Raw genomic sequence first — 19144 nt, forward strand, 5'->3', positions numbered from 1 at the left:
TACTTCTAAAGTTTCCTTTGTCCTTTGACTTGTGTTTTTGACCTGTGACATACACTCCCAGAACAGGTAGGCACTGAACTGACGCAATTCTGATGCACTGCAGAATCTCTTTGGACCCCAGAGCTGTTTACAGGTTGAAATAACGTTTAATAAGTAGTGTATTTGGTGCCTAGAAATTTGACCAAATCCCTTTATAGAGAATATACACTCTCTTTTCTTTTGGCTGCTCCCATTATGAGTCACCACTGGATGGTTCTTCCTGAGGCAACTAGTCAGCATATGCTGAAGTTACGTTACTATCTCTGTTTATTTATACTATTATGAGTAGCTAAAAATGTGTGATAGGCCTATCACATGGTGTGTTTGTAAAACAACATTTGCATTTTCGCATTTTTACATGAAATCCACTGCAGTTTCCAAGTGAAATGACCACTAGAGGCAGTGGAACACCAACAACTTTTATTCATTTTCACACAAATGATTGCAGGACCAGTTCTGTATGGGTGGCTTTTCTGATCTGTTTAATTTGCTGGTGCAGCAATGCACTTTTGATGTGAGTAAAAGACATGTAGAGACAAGCTAAAACGGCATGTTTGCTGCAGAAAATGCGTTCTTATCTCACATTTGCTTTTGCTTTTGCTTTTGCTTTTGCTTATATGAGTCTGAGTTGTTTTTGAACAGGCATTACAAATGACTAACTCTCGGTCTAAGCGGGATCGGATTCTGCAGGGCTGCAGAATCTTGAACAACAGCATCTTTGCCATTTTTTTATTTATATAAATACATTAAAAAAACAAAACAATATTATCCTATTTAATTATTGTAAATACAAAAAACATCTTAAGAGAATTAAATCCTCAGTAAAATAGCAGTGCATGTGCAAAGCACACATTACAAACCTCAGAGAATGAACTTGTTCTTGTTTAGTATTATGATGATGTTTGATTCTGACATATGTAATTGTATACATTAAGTATATCCATTATTAATTATGCACAGCAGCTATTTGTGTTATAGTGACTACAATGAAGCTTTTAAATTCCTGAAAAAAAAAAACCGCCTCTCAGTACAGAAAAGTGACAAATATCCTGGAAATTTCCGAAAGCCCATTGCGAGACATAAAAATGTTCGGGAAAGACATCATTCTGCTGCGGTCCACTTTTGTTTGGACTGTGTATGACTTCAGCTCTGTTTTCCCGGTCAGCACAGAGGAATGAATGACAGCGATTCTCGCCTCCTCGTGGTAGGGAGCGTCCCTGTCCTTGCCTATGATAATGTCATAGCTCTGTCCAGGCTTCCAGAAGGGATAGCTGACCGTTAGAGTCTCCAAGCGCTGCACAGTGAAGTACTCAAACGGGACGGGCTGCTCAGCCGTGGGCTTGCACTGGATCAGCGACAGGTGCTGCACCTCAGAGTTGTTCAGCAGGAGGGCCACATTAAGAGGTGAGCTGTACCACACCGTCAGACGCTTTTTGTGAACCGGGCTGGGACTCTCAGCCCTGTGCAGGACAGATGATTGATCCTTGCAGTTGGTGAACTCGCTGGTGTTCATCTCACAGGAGGCCAGATCCTGGGTACAAGGGCACATGAACACGCTGCTCTCAGTCACGTAGGCCACCTTGCATTCAGAGCGCAGGAAGGCAGGCACAGCGAGCCACGGTATGCAGCACAGCACTGCAAAACTCATCGGACTGCACAGGATCATCTGGATTCCTTTGAGACCTGTGTGTGCAAGAAAGAAGAATAAGACCGTGGCTCCTTTCCAAAACCTGGTGAGCTGCCTTGTGTCTGCTGACAGCATCCAAACAGAAACGACACCTCATTAGTAACAATTTGCATCGCTCTTCTTATTGCCCTCATTTTGTACAGCTCAACAGGCATGGGAGATCTGACTCTCTGAAAAGGCTGAAGTAAATTTGAATGGGTAGTATATCGCGTGCTTCAGGGATGACATTGTTGTAGGCCAAAACCCAGAAACGAGGTAAGATTGAATAGGGTTAGGATTTTCAGTTCCATCCTCCCGAAGTCAGTGGGTGTTTTTGAATGGATTTTGGTTAAACGCATGAAATAAAGTCTGTGGTTAACACTTAAAATATATTGTCATTTCTTAAAGCTTTTACTAGTCTGAATGCTAACAAGTGGCTAAATGGGACTACAGAGGCTATCGGCCATGCTGAAAAAAACAATAGAAACCATCACCAAAATTCGAATGGTTTTCACTACAAATACCATTGCAGACATTACAAACCATCAACTATTAACCATTAAAACTATTAAAAATGGTTTACATTAGTGTGTTTTGGGAGATATTCCATTAGGATTTAGTCGTTTGAACAAGCCACCAAAAGAAGGTGACAAATTACCAGTAGAGATTCACACACACTATTACAGTTTCCAACCAATCCAATGGAACTTTTTGGTCACAGAGTTTAATAATCCAAAAGCTAATGGATAAATATTATTGGATTTTTGTCAAGGGAATTATAGCGATGCTAACATCCCAATTGTTCTACAAAAATACATCATCAATGCAGCGTCCTATGGGTGCCTGACAAAACCACTGCAAAAGTTGCTTAATGAAGTATACCATACTAACTACTGTTTAAAAAAAAGACAATTCATGCGTTTTAAAAGATATGTCAAATGTCATACTGTATAATCTATAAAGTGTTTGTCAAGCATTCAGTGAGCTTGGGAGATTCTCAATAGAATCCAGTGTTAGAATGCTGCAAGCTAACAACGTAACACTTTATTTGGCAAAAAAAAAAACATAAAACATAGAAGATATCAAAAATATTGGGTAAAATGGTATTTGAATTAGGTACTTAAAATGGTCATTTTGAATTAGACTGAACTATTTTATTGATTTACTGAATTAATTTACTGAACCTGTGCTAAATTTATTCTATTTACGACTATTTACGTTGTCTGTCCCTCCGAGCTTGTAGCTATTCATTTCTATAAAGTACACTTTGTCTTTAAGAAGGATTCTTAGAAACCAGCATAATTGTTCTATCTTTTGGAACGTCCAGAGTGCGCCTTTAAATTCTGTCTACGTAGGCAGCTGGCCAGATTTCAGAACAGAGCCAGTCTCCTTGGAAGTGAAAGAGCTGCGACCCACCAGTATGTGTCAGTGATGTGTGTCGCTGTGATGGTTAGTCGGCCAATGCGAGATGTAGAAAGGACAATAAACCGGGCTCAGTCCTCTGACAGTCTGTGGTGCGGCCCACTTCGAGCAGTGCCATGGTTTTAAGGGACAGTTTGATTCGTCGTCTCAGCTGGCTGAAAGAACAACATTGTCCAGAGAAACATGGTGAACACGGTCAGGTCACATCTGACAACATAAAATGGTTCAGAGCGCCACAATGAAAATCTTGTCTATTTAACCATGTGAAGATTTTGAAAATAAAGTAAAGCATTGTGCACTATAAGCCACCAGCTTCAGTTTCAGGAATGCAGCAGAAATTGTACTGAATATTTTGCAAAAAATAATAATAAAACGAGTTTAGCGTCCTTTCAGATTAAAGTACGGCACTGCACATTTTTAACTTTACACAGACAATTGCATCATCACATGTCTCTTGCACTTATCTACATCATCAATAATGAAGCCTTACCTTTTTATCTGCTTTCTTGAGAAACTTAAAACCTGAAGGTTTGGATTTTATGAGCTAGACACTGCACAAAAATTCCTAAGCAGCAGTTCAGCTGCAGCACCGTTGCTTGAATTGGCAGTTTACTTCCTCCAGAGTCTTAAACTATGCTTGGGTTTCTTATTATGCAACAAAACTGGCCGGAGGTGACGTGCTGTTAGCAACCACTGTTTCTCCTGCCTGGTCCAGAACACATGCAGCTGCCCTCCATTTTCTGTCCTGAATAACACCAGGGTGTGTCCACTCTTCATCAGCATGTCAGAGCTCGCTCAAGCTTTACTTTCCATCTCACCTCTCGCACAGAGCAAACAGTGTTTTAAGAGCTCTTGTAAACATGAACCGTGAACTGTTCGTTCTCAACTAACATCACTTTCGATCGTTTAATCCTCTTCTTAGCTTTTAATAAAGGGTCTACATAATGGAACTGTTCATAAAGATTCTCCTTCATAAAAAATTCCTGGCAGCTCTGCCCGTGCTAATTCACAGTTTCCTGTAACTAATCTGAGAAAAAAAAGCCTGTGAGCTGTCTGAACTCTCAAAAGATAATACCCTAGGCAAAGATTTTTGTGTTTTGTTAAAGTGATGAGATTGTTTTTAGATAAACATTGTCACATATGGCTCCATTTACAGGGAGTCACATCTAAACAAAAAGAAAAGAAAAGAAAAGAAAAGAAAAGAAAAGAAAAGAAAAGAAAAGAAAAGAAAAGAAGAGGTAAAAACACACGCAGTACCTGTTTGTCGGCAGTCAAACACATGTCCATCTCTTGGTCTGAGTGTCTGAGGACCTAACAGATCATTCATGGGCTGCGGGGTTGGACTTACCGGATTCAGAGGCTGCCAAAGCCACAAGACCGTGTCCTCAGCATCTTGCTATGCATGACCAGCTAAGCCTAGAAGGAAATGTTAACTACATCTGGGAACAACGTGAGACAGTCAATAAAAAAATATGATGTAAGCACAGATGAAGCTTGTAAAATCATGTGCTTGAAGCAGGGCAGGGTGAGGTTTACTGGAAGTTCTGGAAATTTTGATGAATATTTTAAAAGAAGAGTATAATTGTGTTTTCAAACAGTATTTTTATTAATATTTTTGTCTTATTTATCATCCGTTTTTGTACATTTAAATGCTAAGTAAATCCCAAAGCTTAACAATAATTTTGGTTTCACCAAGTGAGTAGTTTGAAAGTGTCATTGGATAATAGTAATGTATGATGAGGAAACTTTTTATTGGTAACTTACAATAAGGTTCCAGTATCAGCAGTTAACTATATAATTTAACATACACTAACAATGAGAAATACTTCATGATTGATTTTAGTTCATATTCATTTTAACATTTACTAATACATTATTAAAATCAAGGGTTGTATCTGTTATTGTTCAATGGACCTGAGTTAACATGAATTCAAAGTAAACAGTTTATTATCTAACATTAACAAATATTAATAAATGCTGTAACAAATGTATTGCTCATTGTTACTTAATGTTAATATTAACCAGCATTAACTTATATGAACTTACTGTAAAGGGTTACTTATTTTTTATTATTATTAAATACTACCAATTAGACAAGAAATTAGGAGGGGATTTTTTAATGTATTGGGAATGTAGAACATAACAATGGTCAAATAATGAATTATAAATAATAATAAAATGTATGATTGTACAATTACAGTTTAGAGAGAGTGAGAAGCTTAAGGAATAATACATGTAAAACGAGTGAAAAAGTGAAACTCTTAAAACAATTATAGGGCTTAAAATATAATATTTATTTATATTTATGTAGATTTAAAACTAAAATCTTGACTATCAACAAGTTTCAAGTTTAATTTTGACAGAAATACTTATAAACAAACTACTCATCTATGAATCATACAATGAATCACAAACTTTCCCCCTTTTTTTGAGTGTAATACATTTAATGACCAGAGGAGGAGCCATGAAAGTACCTTTGTCAATAATTCAGCAGAAGAAACATCAAGGAGACATGAGCAGGTTTGTTATTGAAAATCAAAGGAATTACATGTTTCTACTATTATTGTTCAGGAACAATCATTAAACACGCTGACGTGCGTTGTGACTAGGGTATTTTGTCAGATTGGAACGTGGCAAAAATGCAGCGTGCAAAAATATCAAACCATTTAATAAAGTGTAGCCGACACATTTAACATTTCAAACATTTGAGAACTTGAGGAGTCACGTGGGATCGCCGAAGAAGATAGCAGCATAGCTGTGTAGCTCCGTAGGCCCACCAATATTTTTAACTTATTTGAGCATATTCACTCCACATTTATATTACAACTAGCATCCGTGGTTAGGATAAATATCTGTGGGATGAAAAACACATTTATATTACAACTAGCATCCGTGGTTAGGATAAATATCTGTGGGATGAAAAACACATTTATATTACAACTAGCATCCGTGGTTAGGATAAATATCTGTGGGATGAAAAACTTCAAATTCAAATTCAAATTCAAATTTTATTTGTCACATACATATACATACATAGTACGACATGTAGTGAAATGTATTGTATGACTGTCCAACAAATTGTACAACAAAATTAAGAAAAACCTCAAGTTTACAAAAATACAAATAGAAAAAGTACAGTAAATATATATACAGAAATAAACTAGCAATAAAATAAAATAACAAATAGATATGAGAATAAAAATAGATATGAAGAATAAAAATAGAATATGATTCTATATAGATTCTATAAAAAGTAAAGTGTATGTCAGTGATAAAGTGTCCGTGTGCTGTGCAGTGCAGTAAAGTGTATAAGTGAGTAAAAGGAATACTAAAGACAAAGACAAATGGTATGTAAGTCCCACTCATTTATCCTTACGTAACCTTCTACAAATTAGTGCAGATTGTATTTGAAAATGTGCAAAGTGGAAGTGTGGGGTGATGTGATTAGAGTGGAGAGTGGTTAAGACTCCGAATGGCCTGCGGGAAGAAGCTCCTCCTCATTCTCTCTGTGTTCGCCTTCATGGAGCGGAAGCGCCTCCCTGAACGCAGCAAAGAAAAGAGTCCATTGTTGGGATGGCTGAGGTCCTTCACTATCTTCCTGGCCCTGGTCAGGCACCGCTTGCTATAGATCTCCTGCAGGTCAGGGAGCTCGGTGTGAATGGTACGTTCCGCTGAACGCACCACCCTCTGGGGGGCTCGTCTGTCCTGCATAGTGCAGTTCCCGAACCAGGAAGTGATGCTGCCCGTCAGGACGCTCTCGATGGTGCAGGTGTAAAAAGTCTTAAGCACCCGAGAGGGAAGTCTAAAGTCCTTTAAGCGTCTCATATGGTACAGACGCTGCCTGGCCTTCTTCACCAGGGTGCTGGTATGACAGGACCAAGTCAAGTCCTGCGTGATGTGAACACCCAGGTATCTGAAGCTGTCCACTCTCTTCACTGGAGTCCCGTTGATCGTGATCGGCTGGTATGACCGCTTCTGCTTCGTACTGATGTCCACTATCAGCTCCTTAGTTTTGCTGATGTTCAGGTGTAGACTATTCACCTGGCACCAACTCTCCAGGTTCTTAATCTCCTGTATGTAGGCCGTCTCGTCGTTGTCTGAGATCAGGCCCAACACAACAGTGTCATCAGCAAACTTGATGATGGTGGTGGAGTTGGAAGTGGCCACGCAGTCATAAGTGTACAGTGAGTACAGCAGGGGGCTCAGAACACAACCTTGAGGGGCTCCAGTGCTTAGGGTGATGGAGGATGAGGTGTGTTTACCCATCCGTACGGCTTGCTGTCTGTCCTTCAGGAAGCTGGAGATCCATTGGCACAAGTATGTGCTGAGACCAAGGACCTCCAACTTGGAGGTGAGTGTGGAGGGAATTATGGTGTTAAACGCTGAACTGTAGTCCACAAACAGCATTTTTACATAATTCCCTTTTCTGCAGTCCAGGTGACTTGTTGTGGTGTGGAGGAGGTGTGAGATGGCATCCTCCGTGGAGCGGTTATGCCTGTATGCAAACTGTAGTGGATCCAGTGTGTCTGGTAGTGATGCAATGATGAAGTCTCTGACCAGTCTCTCAAAGCACTTCATCACCACTGATGTGAGGGCTACAGGGCGATAGTCGTTTAGGCAGGTGGGCTGCGATTTCTTGGGGACAGGAACAATGGTGGACTGCTTAAAGCATGAGGGGACTATGGACTGTTCCAGGGAGAGGTTGAAGATCTCGGTGAACACCGGTGCTAGCTGGTCAGCGCAGGCCTTCAGAACCCGACCTGTGATGCCATCTGGTCCTGCTGCCTTCCTGATGTTCACTCTCCTGAATGCCCTCCTCACGTCATGCTCCGTGATGGTGAACACCTCACCGGCTTCCTCAGCGTGCATGCAGTTAGCACTGCTAGCGCCGCTAGCGTGATTAGCTGCAGCCTCGAAGCGAGCATAAAAAGTGTTCAGCTCGTCAGCCAGAGAAGCGTCCGCATTCCCCGATCTGGAGGGTGGTGTTTTATAGTCCGTGATGGTTCTAAGTCCCTGCCACAGGCTCCTAGAGCCGCCATGTTGGAATTGCGACTCTAGTTTCCTCCCGTAGCGCTGCTTCGCCTCCTTCACCGATCTGCGCACGCTGTAAGATGCAGCCTTGTAGTCATCCATGTTCCCGGTGATGAGCCCTGTGTTGTAGGCAGCGGAGCGGGATCTCAGGGCGTCGCGGATGGTTTTATCCACCCACGGCTTCTGGTTGGGAAACGTCCTGATGATGGTTTTCTGCACCGTATCATCCATTAGTTTCTCTATAAATCCCACAACCGCTTCCGTAAACAAGCTGACGTCATCAGAGCTGTGCCGGAACATGTCCCAGTCTGCGTCATCTAGCGCGTCCTGCAGAGCGGCCACCGATTGGTCCGTCCAGCGTTGGACCTCCCTCTGCACCGGGGCTTCCTGTTTCAGCCTCTGTTTGTAAACAGGCATGAGGAAGATGGCGGCGTGGGGTCAAAGGCATGAGGAAGATGGCGGCGTGGGGTTTTATTCAAATAATGAATAAAACACAAATATAACAAATACTTTAAATTATAATAAAATGCCCCATCGGGACAAGACCACGGGAATCAGATAAGCCGTTTGCACAATCCGACATGGTTGGGTTGGAATTGAACTGCGGGTTTCATCTGGTCAGAGGAGAACTGGCCCCTGACTGAATCTGGTTTCTCCCAAGGTTTTTTTCTCCATTCTGTCACAGAGGGAGTTTTGGTTCCTTGCCGCTGTCGCCTCTGGCTTGCTCAGTTGGGGACACTTAATTTCTAGTGATTATCGTCGATTTGATTTCACAGATACTGGGCGTGACAGCTGCAGATCAAGGCAAGTACTATTGTGGCATTGATAAAACCGGAGCAGACTGATACGAAGCCTTTGACATTGTTGTGAAACGACCAGACCCAGAGCCAGTGAAACCTCTCATTGAACCTGCTTATGAATCAGCTGCAAAGGAAGAGATGGCATGGATGGGAGAGGAGGAAACCAGACCCAGGGGAGATGGGCCAGATGTATGGTAATGACCTGAAAGGTTATTTGGGCCCTAAAATATAAGAAGATATGCTTTTGTAGAATGATATAGTAGAATGTTGTTTTATACTTCAACATATGTGGAAAATTACAGCAGAGAGATGTTTTGTAACCTTGTGACCTTGAGTGTCTAGAGTGTGCAGATATAAGGTAGAGGAGCACCCTCCCCTGTTGGTCACACTCTGCAGCAACTGGTGTTTCTGTATGACTGTCTGACCCTCTTTGCAAAGAATTAAAACCTTTTAAAAGACTAAGTGTGAGTTTGTCTCTTGACTGATGAGAGTAAGCTAAAATTTGCCACAACAATTTTGACTCACATTTATCACACATATGCTTCACACAACAACCTTTCTGTTTCTTGCTTCCCTCTTCAACTGATTCCTTTACTATCCTTAATCTTGTGACATTCAGTGTTCCCTCTTTTGGAAAATCATGATACTTAATTTCCCCATATCTTGCATGCATTTCTGGCCATACATTTTTTTCATTTGCCAATATACCGGTGTATCATATTTTACGAGCTTGCTCTGGGACTTCCCCATATTGGTTTTTTCTTTCTCTGTGGATTTTCCCTTTAGGCGCCTAAATAATCTGTCGGACGTCTCCAACAGATCCGGATTCTCCTGAAACCGGAAGAAACGGAGCGCATCAGCCACTCCAACTGATACCCGCACAGTTTCAGTTTTCCCTCTTAGAAATCTGTTAACTGCGTTGCGCGTGATTCCAATTTCTTGCTTCGAAATATCTGGATCTCCTGATCTGAATTTCTTGCTCAATCTCCCGTCACACCTCGTTGCCCAGTTTCAATTTCCCCTAGAAAACTTTCAACCTGTGCTGTATCATTTCACTCCCACGCAGTTCAGTCTCCTTTGAGACCCCTTTGATCACGCTGCCTTCCGCTCGCAATGATCTCAGTTACGTGGCACCACAGAGTCAGACCCACCAATATGGTTTATCCCTCTCTTAATTCCAATTCAAATCAAAACCCAAATTCTTTTAGAAAAGTTGATTTGTCTCTTACCCGAGAGTCCTGTAGCCACCTGAGTTCGTTTACAGATTCCAGTGGTGTCCTCCCCGGGCCCTGGCGGTCGGTCCCTCGTCCCTTAATCTGTTCGGGGTAGGGTTGGACTCTAAGTCCAGGATGATCAGTCACCGTCCGCTCTCAGGTCCAGAAGGCACATCCAAGGAATCCCACTTCTTGACATCAAATTGTTGTGGCAAATTTTAGCTTAACCTCATCAGGCAAGAGACAAACTCACACTTAGTCTTTTAAAAGGTTTAATTTCCTTGCAAAGAAATGTCAGACAGTCATACAGAAACACCAGCTTCTGAAGAGTGTGTGCCACAGGGGAGGGTGCTCCTCCACCTTATATCTGCACACTCTAGACATTCAAGGTTACAGGGTAACAAAACATCTCTTTGCTGTAATTTTCCACATATGTTGAAGTAAAAAACAACATTCTACTATATCATTCTACAAAAGCATATCTTTCTTATATTTTAGGGCCCAAATAACCTTTCAGGTCACTACCATACATCTGGCCCATCTCCACTGGGTCTGGTTTCCTCCCCAACACCCTCACATGGACCCCTCCCTTGTCGTCCATACATCTTAGGCTAGAAATCTAGAGGGCCTTTCTCAATTTTACACAGCCATACCAAGAAAAAGTTTTGCAATACAGAAGCATAAAATTAACATAAAATGAATTTTCTTCCACACGTGGAAAAACAGTATGTCCAGCTATAGACAGGCTCTAAAAGCTGGCAGGGCAGAGCATATCCGCAAACTCATAGATAATAACCAAAACAATCCAAGGTTCTTATTTAGCACAGTGGCTAGATTAACAAATAAACAGACGCCACCCAATCTAAATATTCCCTCACAGTTTAATAGGAATGACTTTATAAATTTCTTTACTGATAAAATAGATAATGTCACGAATCCTGGCCATGCACTTCCACTCATTCACCACCAGAGGTCTTCTTCTTCTTCTTCTTCTTCTTTGGTGTTTATTGGCGGTTGGCAAACCAACTTGTAGGTGCATTACCGCCACCGACTGGACTGGAGTGTGGACAGGATACATGTTTAACCACCAGAGGTCACCCGTTCACCACATGGACTTTTCACACTACACAGCACATTGGACTCCATTTCCCATAATCCATTGCACTGACGACACGCACAGCTGTTCACAATTATCATGCCCACACCTGATATCCATCTCGCAATCACCATCACCCAATCACTCACTATTTAAGCCTGGGACTTGCTCTTGCTCTCGGCCGAGTATTGTTAGCATTTATCACTCCCCAAGCGATAGCAACTTTACAGAGCCATAGCCATTGTCTTAGCCTTAGTCTTGCCTTGTTTTCCTGCCGTGTCTGACCCTGCCCGTGTTTACTGGATTTACCCTTAGCCTCTGCCGTTTGGACTCTGTTCGCTCCCCGTTTGGATTTATTGCTCTCGACTCTGGATTATCTCTCTGCCTTGCCCCTTTGGATATTGTTCGCTGATCGTTGACCCACGCTTGCTCCACGGATTGCTCTGTCTTGCCTCCACCATACCTGTTTGCCGATCTCTGACCCTGCCTGTCTTGACCATGTTGTGTAATAAAGCTTTGCAAATGGATCCGCACGTCTCACGTCTCGTCAGCCCCGTAACAGATAACATCAGTATAACAAATGTATATTCTACTGCGTCTAGTATTTCAGCTTCATTCATCGCACCCAAAGAAAAACTGCAGTGCTTTACAACTATAGGACAGGAAGAGCTAAATAAACTTATCAGTGCATCTAAACCAACAACGTGTTTATTAGATCCTGTACCCACTAAACTACTGAAAGAGTTGTTACCTGTAGCAGAACAACCGCTTCTCAATATTATTAACTCATCGTTATCTTTAGGTCACGTCCGAAAAACATTCAAGCTGGCGGTTATTAAGCCTCTTATTAAGAAACCACAACTAGATGAATGGACTGGCAAATTACAGACCCATTTCAAATCTTCCGTTTATGTCTAAAATTTTAGAAAAAGTTGTGTCTACTCAATTGTGCTCCTTCTTGCAAAAAAATTATCTCTATGAAGAATTTCAGTCAGGTTTCAGGCCTCACCATAGTACAGAAACTGCACTTGTTAAAATTACAAATGACTTCTTGCTTCAGACCAAGACTGCATCTCATTGCTAGTATTACTTGATCTTAGTGCTGCGTTCGACACTATAGACCACGACATACTCATGGATCGATTACAAAACTATACTGGTATTCAAGGGCAGGCTTTAAGATGGTTTAGATCCTACCTGTCCGGTCGCTACCACTTTGTTCATTTAAATGGGGAGTCATCTCAATTATCACAAGTAAAGTATAGAGTAGGATCAGTCCTAGGTCCTCTTCTATTTTCAATATACATGTTGCCTCTTGGTAATATTATTAGAAAATACGGGATTAGTTTTCATTGTTATGCTGATGATACTCAACTATATATCTCAACAAAACCAGATGAAACTTCTAAACTATCTAAGGTGTACAAAATGTAAAAGATTGGATGACCAATAATTTCCTCCTATTAAATTCAGATAAGACAGAGATATTACTTATTGGACCGAAAAACAATACACAGAATCTCTTGGATTACAATTTGCAACTAGACGGATGCACTGTTATGCCCTCTAAAGTCAAAAATTTGGGTGTTATATAGGGATGTAACGATTACCGGTTTGACGATAAATCATGATAAAATTCCCCACGGTTAGTATTACCGTTTCATATTTTAATTATCATTAAAACCGTATTCGATTACCGTGATTTGAACAACTCGCGATAAATAAATACTATCCAGCATAAAGCAGAGTTTTCATTAACAGTCTCACGAGCGCACGGCAGCACAGTAGTTTCGTTCTGAGTGAAAACAGGGCGGAAAAGCTGGGAGGTTTTAAAAGAGTGCTAAGGGAATTATACAACTGAATATATCAATGAATTAATTATATGAATGTACCTCTGAAGGTTCGGACTGTCTTCAGAAACGATTTGATGGCATTTTGTTCTCATTTTCGCTCCATGCAATACCTAAAGGAAGTGTTCGCGGAGTTCACGGGAATCAGCTGTAATTCAGCTTTTCCGTATAAAGCGCCACCTGCTGCCAGAGAGTGGATTTACAGACACTTATTTACATTCAGCCTGTGTGCAGTTTCTGTCTGGCCAAAAAATGGACCAAATTTGCATGACCTGCTGTAAATTTTAACCGGTTGATGAAAAACAAACTTATGTGGATTCTACACATTTAAACAATTCATATGCTATATAGAATTATTTATGTAGCAGATAAAATACATATAATCATTTATTAATCAATTATCATTTTAACTTAACCCTTTTCTTTAAAGGCTGAAATGTGTGGTCTACCTTTATGTTAAACTTTTTCAAAGCTTTATTAGAACATTTACATTATTTATTTGAGCATGCTATTAAACTGTTGTCAGTCAAGTTGTCATTTAAAATCCAGACCTCATTGGTAATGTTATTGTTTTAGTGATTATGCAAACAAAAAGTCATTTTATTTGCTGTTTGTTGATTTTTAAATATGAAACTTGGTGAAGTGATTTATGTGTCGGTACTTTTTGAACATCTCCAGCACATTTTAACAATACCGTGATAATACTGATAACCGTGATAATTTTGGTCACTATAATCGTGATTAGAAATTTTAATACCGTTACATCCCTAGTGTTATATTAGACAGCAACTTGTCCTTTGAAAATCATATTTCCCATGTTACAAAAACAGCATTCTTCTATCTTAGAAACATTGCCAAGCTTCGAAACATGCTACCTGTTTCTGATGCAGAAAAGCTAGTTCATGCATTCATGACCTCTAGACTGGACTATTGTAATGCATTGCTAGGTAGTTGTCCTGCATCTTCAATAAACAAGCTACAGATAGTCCAAAATGCAGTGGCTAGAGTTCTTACCAGGTCAAGAAAATATGATCATATTACCCCAATTTTACAGTCTCTGCACTGGCTACCTATTCAGTTCCATATCATTTACAAAATATTATTACTTGCCAATAAGGCCCTAAATGGTTTAGCTCCTGCGTACCTAACTTGTCTTCTACCACGCTACAATCCAACCCGCTCCCTAAGGTCGCAAAACTCTGGACTTTTGGTAGTAACTAGGATAGCAAAGTCCACTAAAGGAGGTAGAGCTTTTTCACATTTGGCTCCTAAACTTTGGAATAGCCTTCCTGATAACATTCGGGGTTCAGACACACTCTCTACGTTTAAATCTAGATTAAAGACACATCTCTTTAGCCAAGCATTCACAGAATGCATTTTATAATCTTGTACTGTAGTATATCTGATCAAATGTACATTATTATTATTCTTTAGCTTGGGTTGAACAAATAATTTTTTGCTTAGATGGAACAGCAGCTATGCTAATTATGTCTCTATTTGACTCTGTTCCTGCCACGGGATTAACATCCCGTGGTAACTAGGAATGACAGAAGCTTCAGTCTGGATCCAACCCCTAAATTATCTGAGATGACCGAACACCTGAGAAAATATAATGCCAACCCCTCAGAGGATTTCGGAGGATGCCAACGCTCAGACAACATACAGAATTACCAAATGACCACTGGAACTGTAAGAGAACTGTTGTGTGTGTGTGTCATGTGTTCCTGCCTCTTGTGCCCATATTTGGTTTGTTTCCTGTTCTCGTTTCATGTAATTAGTAGTTTATTCGTGTCCAACCGTGTTCGTTAATTTACGTGTGTATTTATAGTCCTGTCTGTGTAGTGCGGTTTTGTCTGGTCTACTCGTTACTCCCCGGTGTTCCTGTGCGTAAGCTTTTCCTTGTCCTGCCCTGATGTCCTAAGTAAAGTATGTTTTTGAGTTACATCCTCGTTTCCGTGTTTCCTGTGTCCTCCCTGCTGTGTGCACCGTGACAGAAGACCAGACCAGTACAGTAAGCGTCGTCCCTTCACCGCGTTTTGTTTTGTCGAGTTTTTCTAGTGTTTTTTTGTTCCTGTGTTTGGTGTTTTTGCCCGCCGTTCGCGGGTCTCACGCCGCGGTCCGTGGGGAAAGCACACCCACTGTCCGCGGCTCCCACAAGTCATGCCGGCCGCTCACTCCAGCCTGCCGTTCGCGGGAGGTGAGGCCACCGTCCGCGGATCATCGAGCCCGCCGTTCGCGGATCACCAAGCCCGCCGGTCGCTGGAGAGGAGGCTGCCGTTCACGGGAGTCAAGCCCGCCGGATCGCCGCTGAGTCAAGCCCGCCGTGTCGCCGCTGACTCAATGCCCGCCGTGTCGCCGCTGACTCAATGCCCGCCGGATCGCCGCTGACTCCAGCCCCCCGTTCTCGGGAGATCACGCCGCCGTCCGCGGCTCAAGGGCCCCGCCGTTCGCGGGGTATCACGCCGCCGTCCGCGGTTCACCGACCCCGCTGTTCGCGGGAGATCACGCCGCTGTTCGCGGCTCACCTTGCCCACTGAATCGCGGGGAAGGCCAACCCGCCGTCCGAGGTCACTCGGCCCGGCACCGGTTGGGGCTGCCTCCAGCCCACCGGTCCCTGCCGTTGGGATGGTCAGCCGGCCAGCTGCCACCGTTGTTGTAGTGGCAGCCGGCTGCCGCCGTATTGACCAGTGACCGAGGTCTTTTTAACTTGTGTCTAGCCCCGGAGGGCTCCTGATACCCCCAACATCCCCAGGGAAATTTTTGGGGGGGGTAGTAGGGTTCCGGCTGTAGGGGCCGGGCCGAGAGGGGTCCGAGGCCAAGGCTCCGTAGACCATCTGCCTTGGCCTTCGGTGCTCCCTGCACCGCCATGGTCACCTGAGCCCCTGGCTCCACCATGGCCTCCTGGGCTCTCCTGGGTCTCCGCTGGTCTCGTCCAGCTCTCCTGGGTCTCCGCTGGTCTCGTCCAGCTCTCCTGGGTCTCCGCTGGTCTCGTCCAGCTCCGCTGTGTCTCCGCTGGTCTCGTCCAGCTCTCCTGTGTCTCCACTGGTCTCGTCCAGCTCTCCGTCTGTCTGTTCCGCTCTGGAGGTCCCTGTCCTGTGTTCCGGTCTGTGTCTGTCCTGAGAGGCCTCCAGAGCGCCCACCCCCCCCTCCCCGATGGAACTGTTAAGGCTCGGGACGAGCCTTTCGGGAGGGGGGAGTAATGTAAGAGAACTGTTGTGTGTGTGTGTCATGTGTTCCTGCCTCTTGTGCCCATATTTGGTTTGTTTCCTGTTCTCGTTTCATGTAATTAGTAGTTTATTCGTGTCCAGCCGTGTTCGTTAATTTACGTGTGTATTTATAGTCCTGTCTGTGTAGTGCGGTTTTGTCTGGTCTACTCGTTACTCCCCGGTGTTCCTGTGCGTAAGCTTTGCCTTGTCCTGCCCTGATGTCCTAAGTAAAGTATGTTTTTGAGTTACATCCTCGTTTCCGTGTTTCCTGTGTCCTCCCTGCTGTGTGCACCGTGACAGGAACCAGTTGAGACCTTACAATCTGACTTTGCTGCAGTTGGAATTGAACTGCTGGTTCGTTTGGCCAGAGGAGAACTGGCCCCCGACTGAGCCTGGTTTCTCCCAAGGTTTTTTTCTCCATTCTGTCTCTGATGGAGTTTTGGTTCCTTGCCGCTGTCGCCTCTGGCTTGCTTAGTTGGGGACAATTCATTTCCAGCGATATCGTCAACCTGATTGCAATTTTTTTTTTTTCATTTTACACTATTGACACACTATTTCCTTTTTTTTTTTGGGATATTGTGCAGTTGCTTTGACACAATTTACATTGTTAAAAGCACTATATAAATAAAGGTGACTTGACTTGACTTGACTTTTGTCCTTCCTCGTGTTGTGTATGAGAATCTCACTTCTCTATTTTGAACCTCTGTTCCCTTGTGCTACAGGACTCGTAGCACGGAGATCCAGCAGCCTGTGTGGTCCGCAGACGCTGCCGACCAGCTCTGGAGTCTCCGCTTCCTTAAGCCGCTGTTATATATTGTTTGTTATATTGTGTTTTGGTGGCGAAAATAAAAGTTTCTCCTGCTGTACTCTGCATCTGAGTCCTCTATTGCTCACACCGTGACACATATATTAGAGGGAAATTTATTGCTCAAGCAGCAAAAAAGAAAAAGGAAGGAAGAGACTTGGTTAAGAAGTTGGAAGCAACTATTTGTATAATGGAGAAAGGTTTGGCCAGATATTACTCTAATGTATCAGGATATTTGCAAATACAAATTTCAGTTACAAGATATATACAATAAACAAGCTGAGTAAGCATTATTTAGACTGCGGATTATAGGTTCTATGAAGGAGGAGAAAAAGGGGGCAAGCTTCTTTCCAGACAATTAAAACAACAAACGCTGCTAACATTATTCCAGCCATTAAGAAAGGGAATACTATGGCATCACTGACAAAGGAAATAAATGTGGTTTTTCAGAACTTCTATAGACAATTATATTCATCTTCAGGTAGTTCTGATGAAGGAAAACTGAAACAATTTTTTTCTATATAAAGATGCCTAAATTAGTTGTATTGCAATCAGAGTCTCTAGACGTTCCCATTAAGAAGAGGTCAAAGCTGCAATAACCTCTATGAAACCTGGCAAATCACCGGGGGCAGACGGGCTTCCATCAGAATACTACAAAAAGTATGTTGACATATTGGCTCCAATTTTAACATAAGTCTATACAGAGGCGTTAGAAACCTAGTTACCTAGTACTTTTATGGAAGCATCGATAACACTGATACCTAAAAAGGATTGGGATTTAACTGATCCTGCTAATTTTAGACCAGTAAGCCTCATTAATGTGGACTGTAAGGTATAATTGACAGGGACCAAGTGGGCTTCATCAAGGGAAGGTCATCGGCCGCTAAACGCTTCAGAGAACAACCCGATCGATCCAAGTTGATGACGAAGAATTTACAGAGCAACCATCAAGTATTAGACAGTGATCTAGGTTATTACATGCAAACGTTTTTGGTCCAGTAATTAACACCTCTGTTTTTTCAGAATTTAGCAGTAAGAAATTGCTAGTCATCCAGTTTTTGATATCAACTATACATTCCGTTAGTTTTACAAATTGATAAGTTTCATCAGCATAACAGTGAAAGCTAACACCATGTTTCCTAATGACATCTCCCAAGGGTAACATGTAAAGCGTGAAAAGCAAGGGGCCAAGTACTGAGTCTTGAGGTACTCCATACTGCACTTGTGATTGATATGATACCTCTTAATTTACTGTCACAAATTGATGGCGGTCAGATAAGTACGATTTGAACCATGCCAGTGCATTTCCTCTAATGCCAACATGCATGTGCTTTTGTTGTTTTTTGTTACATTGATGGTGACTAGTGGCTGAATATGTAATGTATTGGAAAGGTGAATATGGAATACTGTGGTGATGTACGAAGTTTTGACTGTTGAACAGTAATAAAAAAAGAAAAGAAAGTTGAACAAAAAGTGGTACAAAAAAAACGTAAGAACTCCCCATAAAACTTTTGACAATTTATCTGATTTAGTTTTGTCCAATATTGTTTTGGAAAGAATGAAAGCCTTCGTTTTCCTCTCACCACATTTACAAGGTGAGTAAAAATTACAAAATTTTTGGGGGAAGTTGAACTATACCTTTAAAATCCCATCTAAAAAAAGATGTCACCTGCTCAATAGATGTGGTTAAATAGCCTGACACGCTGTGTTGAAAAACAGTAAAAAACTGCTAAAGTGCAAATTTCTGTGGTTGTGGCTGCACGGATGTAACAAATTCTAGAACTGAATGTTCTGCATGTTTTCTGAAATTGGGGAGGAAATCGACTTGTACACTTCAAGGGGAGCAGTAAAGGTGGTGGAAATGCATTAACATACCGCTCTGTTCGTCACGGAGCATTTTATCATTACTGCTTGCAGTTTTCATCTATGTTTTCCAAACTTCCAATCTAGTCTAAGATTATGGCTTCTCCTGCAATATTTAAGATATATATATATATATATATATATGTATAAAT

The 19144-nt window shown here is 42.0% G+C and overlaps 1 protein-coding gene across 3 annotated transcripts; it reads right to left on the minus strand.

Annotated features, from left to right (window-relative positions):
* Nucleotides 1-409: 409 nt before the first annotated feature.
* Nucleotides 410-4517, minus strand: LOC306884237 (uncharacterized protein). Of its 3 annotated transcripts, none has more exons than XM_079439957.1 (3): nt 4385-4517; nt 3122-3282; nt 410-1722 (listed from the first exon to the last, which is right to left on the minus strand). In XM_079439957.1, exon 3 carries the CDS (start codon nt 1703-1705, stop codon nt 1064-1066), a length of 642 nt encoding a protein of 213 aa, XP_079296083.1. In that variant the 5' UTR covers nt 1706-1722; nt 3122-3282; nt 4385-4517; the 3' UTR covers nt 410-1063. The 3 variants fall into 3 exon arrangements, with proteins under 3 accessions (XP_079296083.1, XP_079296084.1, XP_079296085.1); XM_079439958.1 differs by having other exon boundaries at nt 417-1722; nt 3618-4424; XM_079439959.1 differs by lacking the exon at nt 3122-3282 and having other exon boundaries at nt 441-1722; nt 4385-4418.
* Between the last annotated feature and the right edge of the window lie 14627 nt (nt 4518-19144).

This window comes from Barbus barbus (assembly GCF_936440315.1).
Source record: "Barbus barbus genome assembly, chromosome: 18".
NCBI classification, from domain to species: domain Eukaryota; kingdom Metazoa; phylum Chordata; class Actinopteri; order Cypriniformes; family Cyprinidae; genus Barbus; species Barbus barbus.

Excerpts from the sequence above, each read along its gene's own strand:
- LOC306884237 (XM_079439957.1), bottom strand. The coding sequence starts at position 1,705 with ATGATCCTGTGCAGTCCGATGAGTTTTGCAGTGCTGTGCTGCATACCG.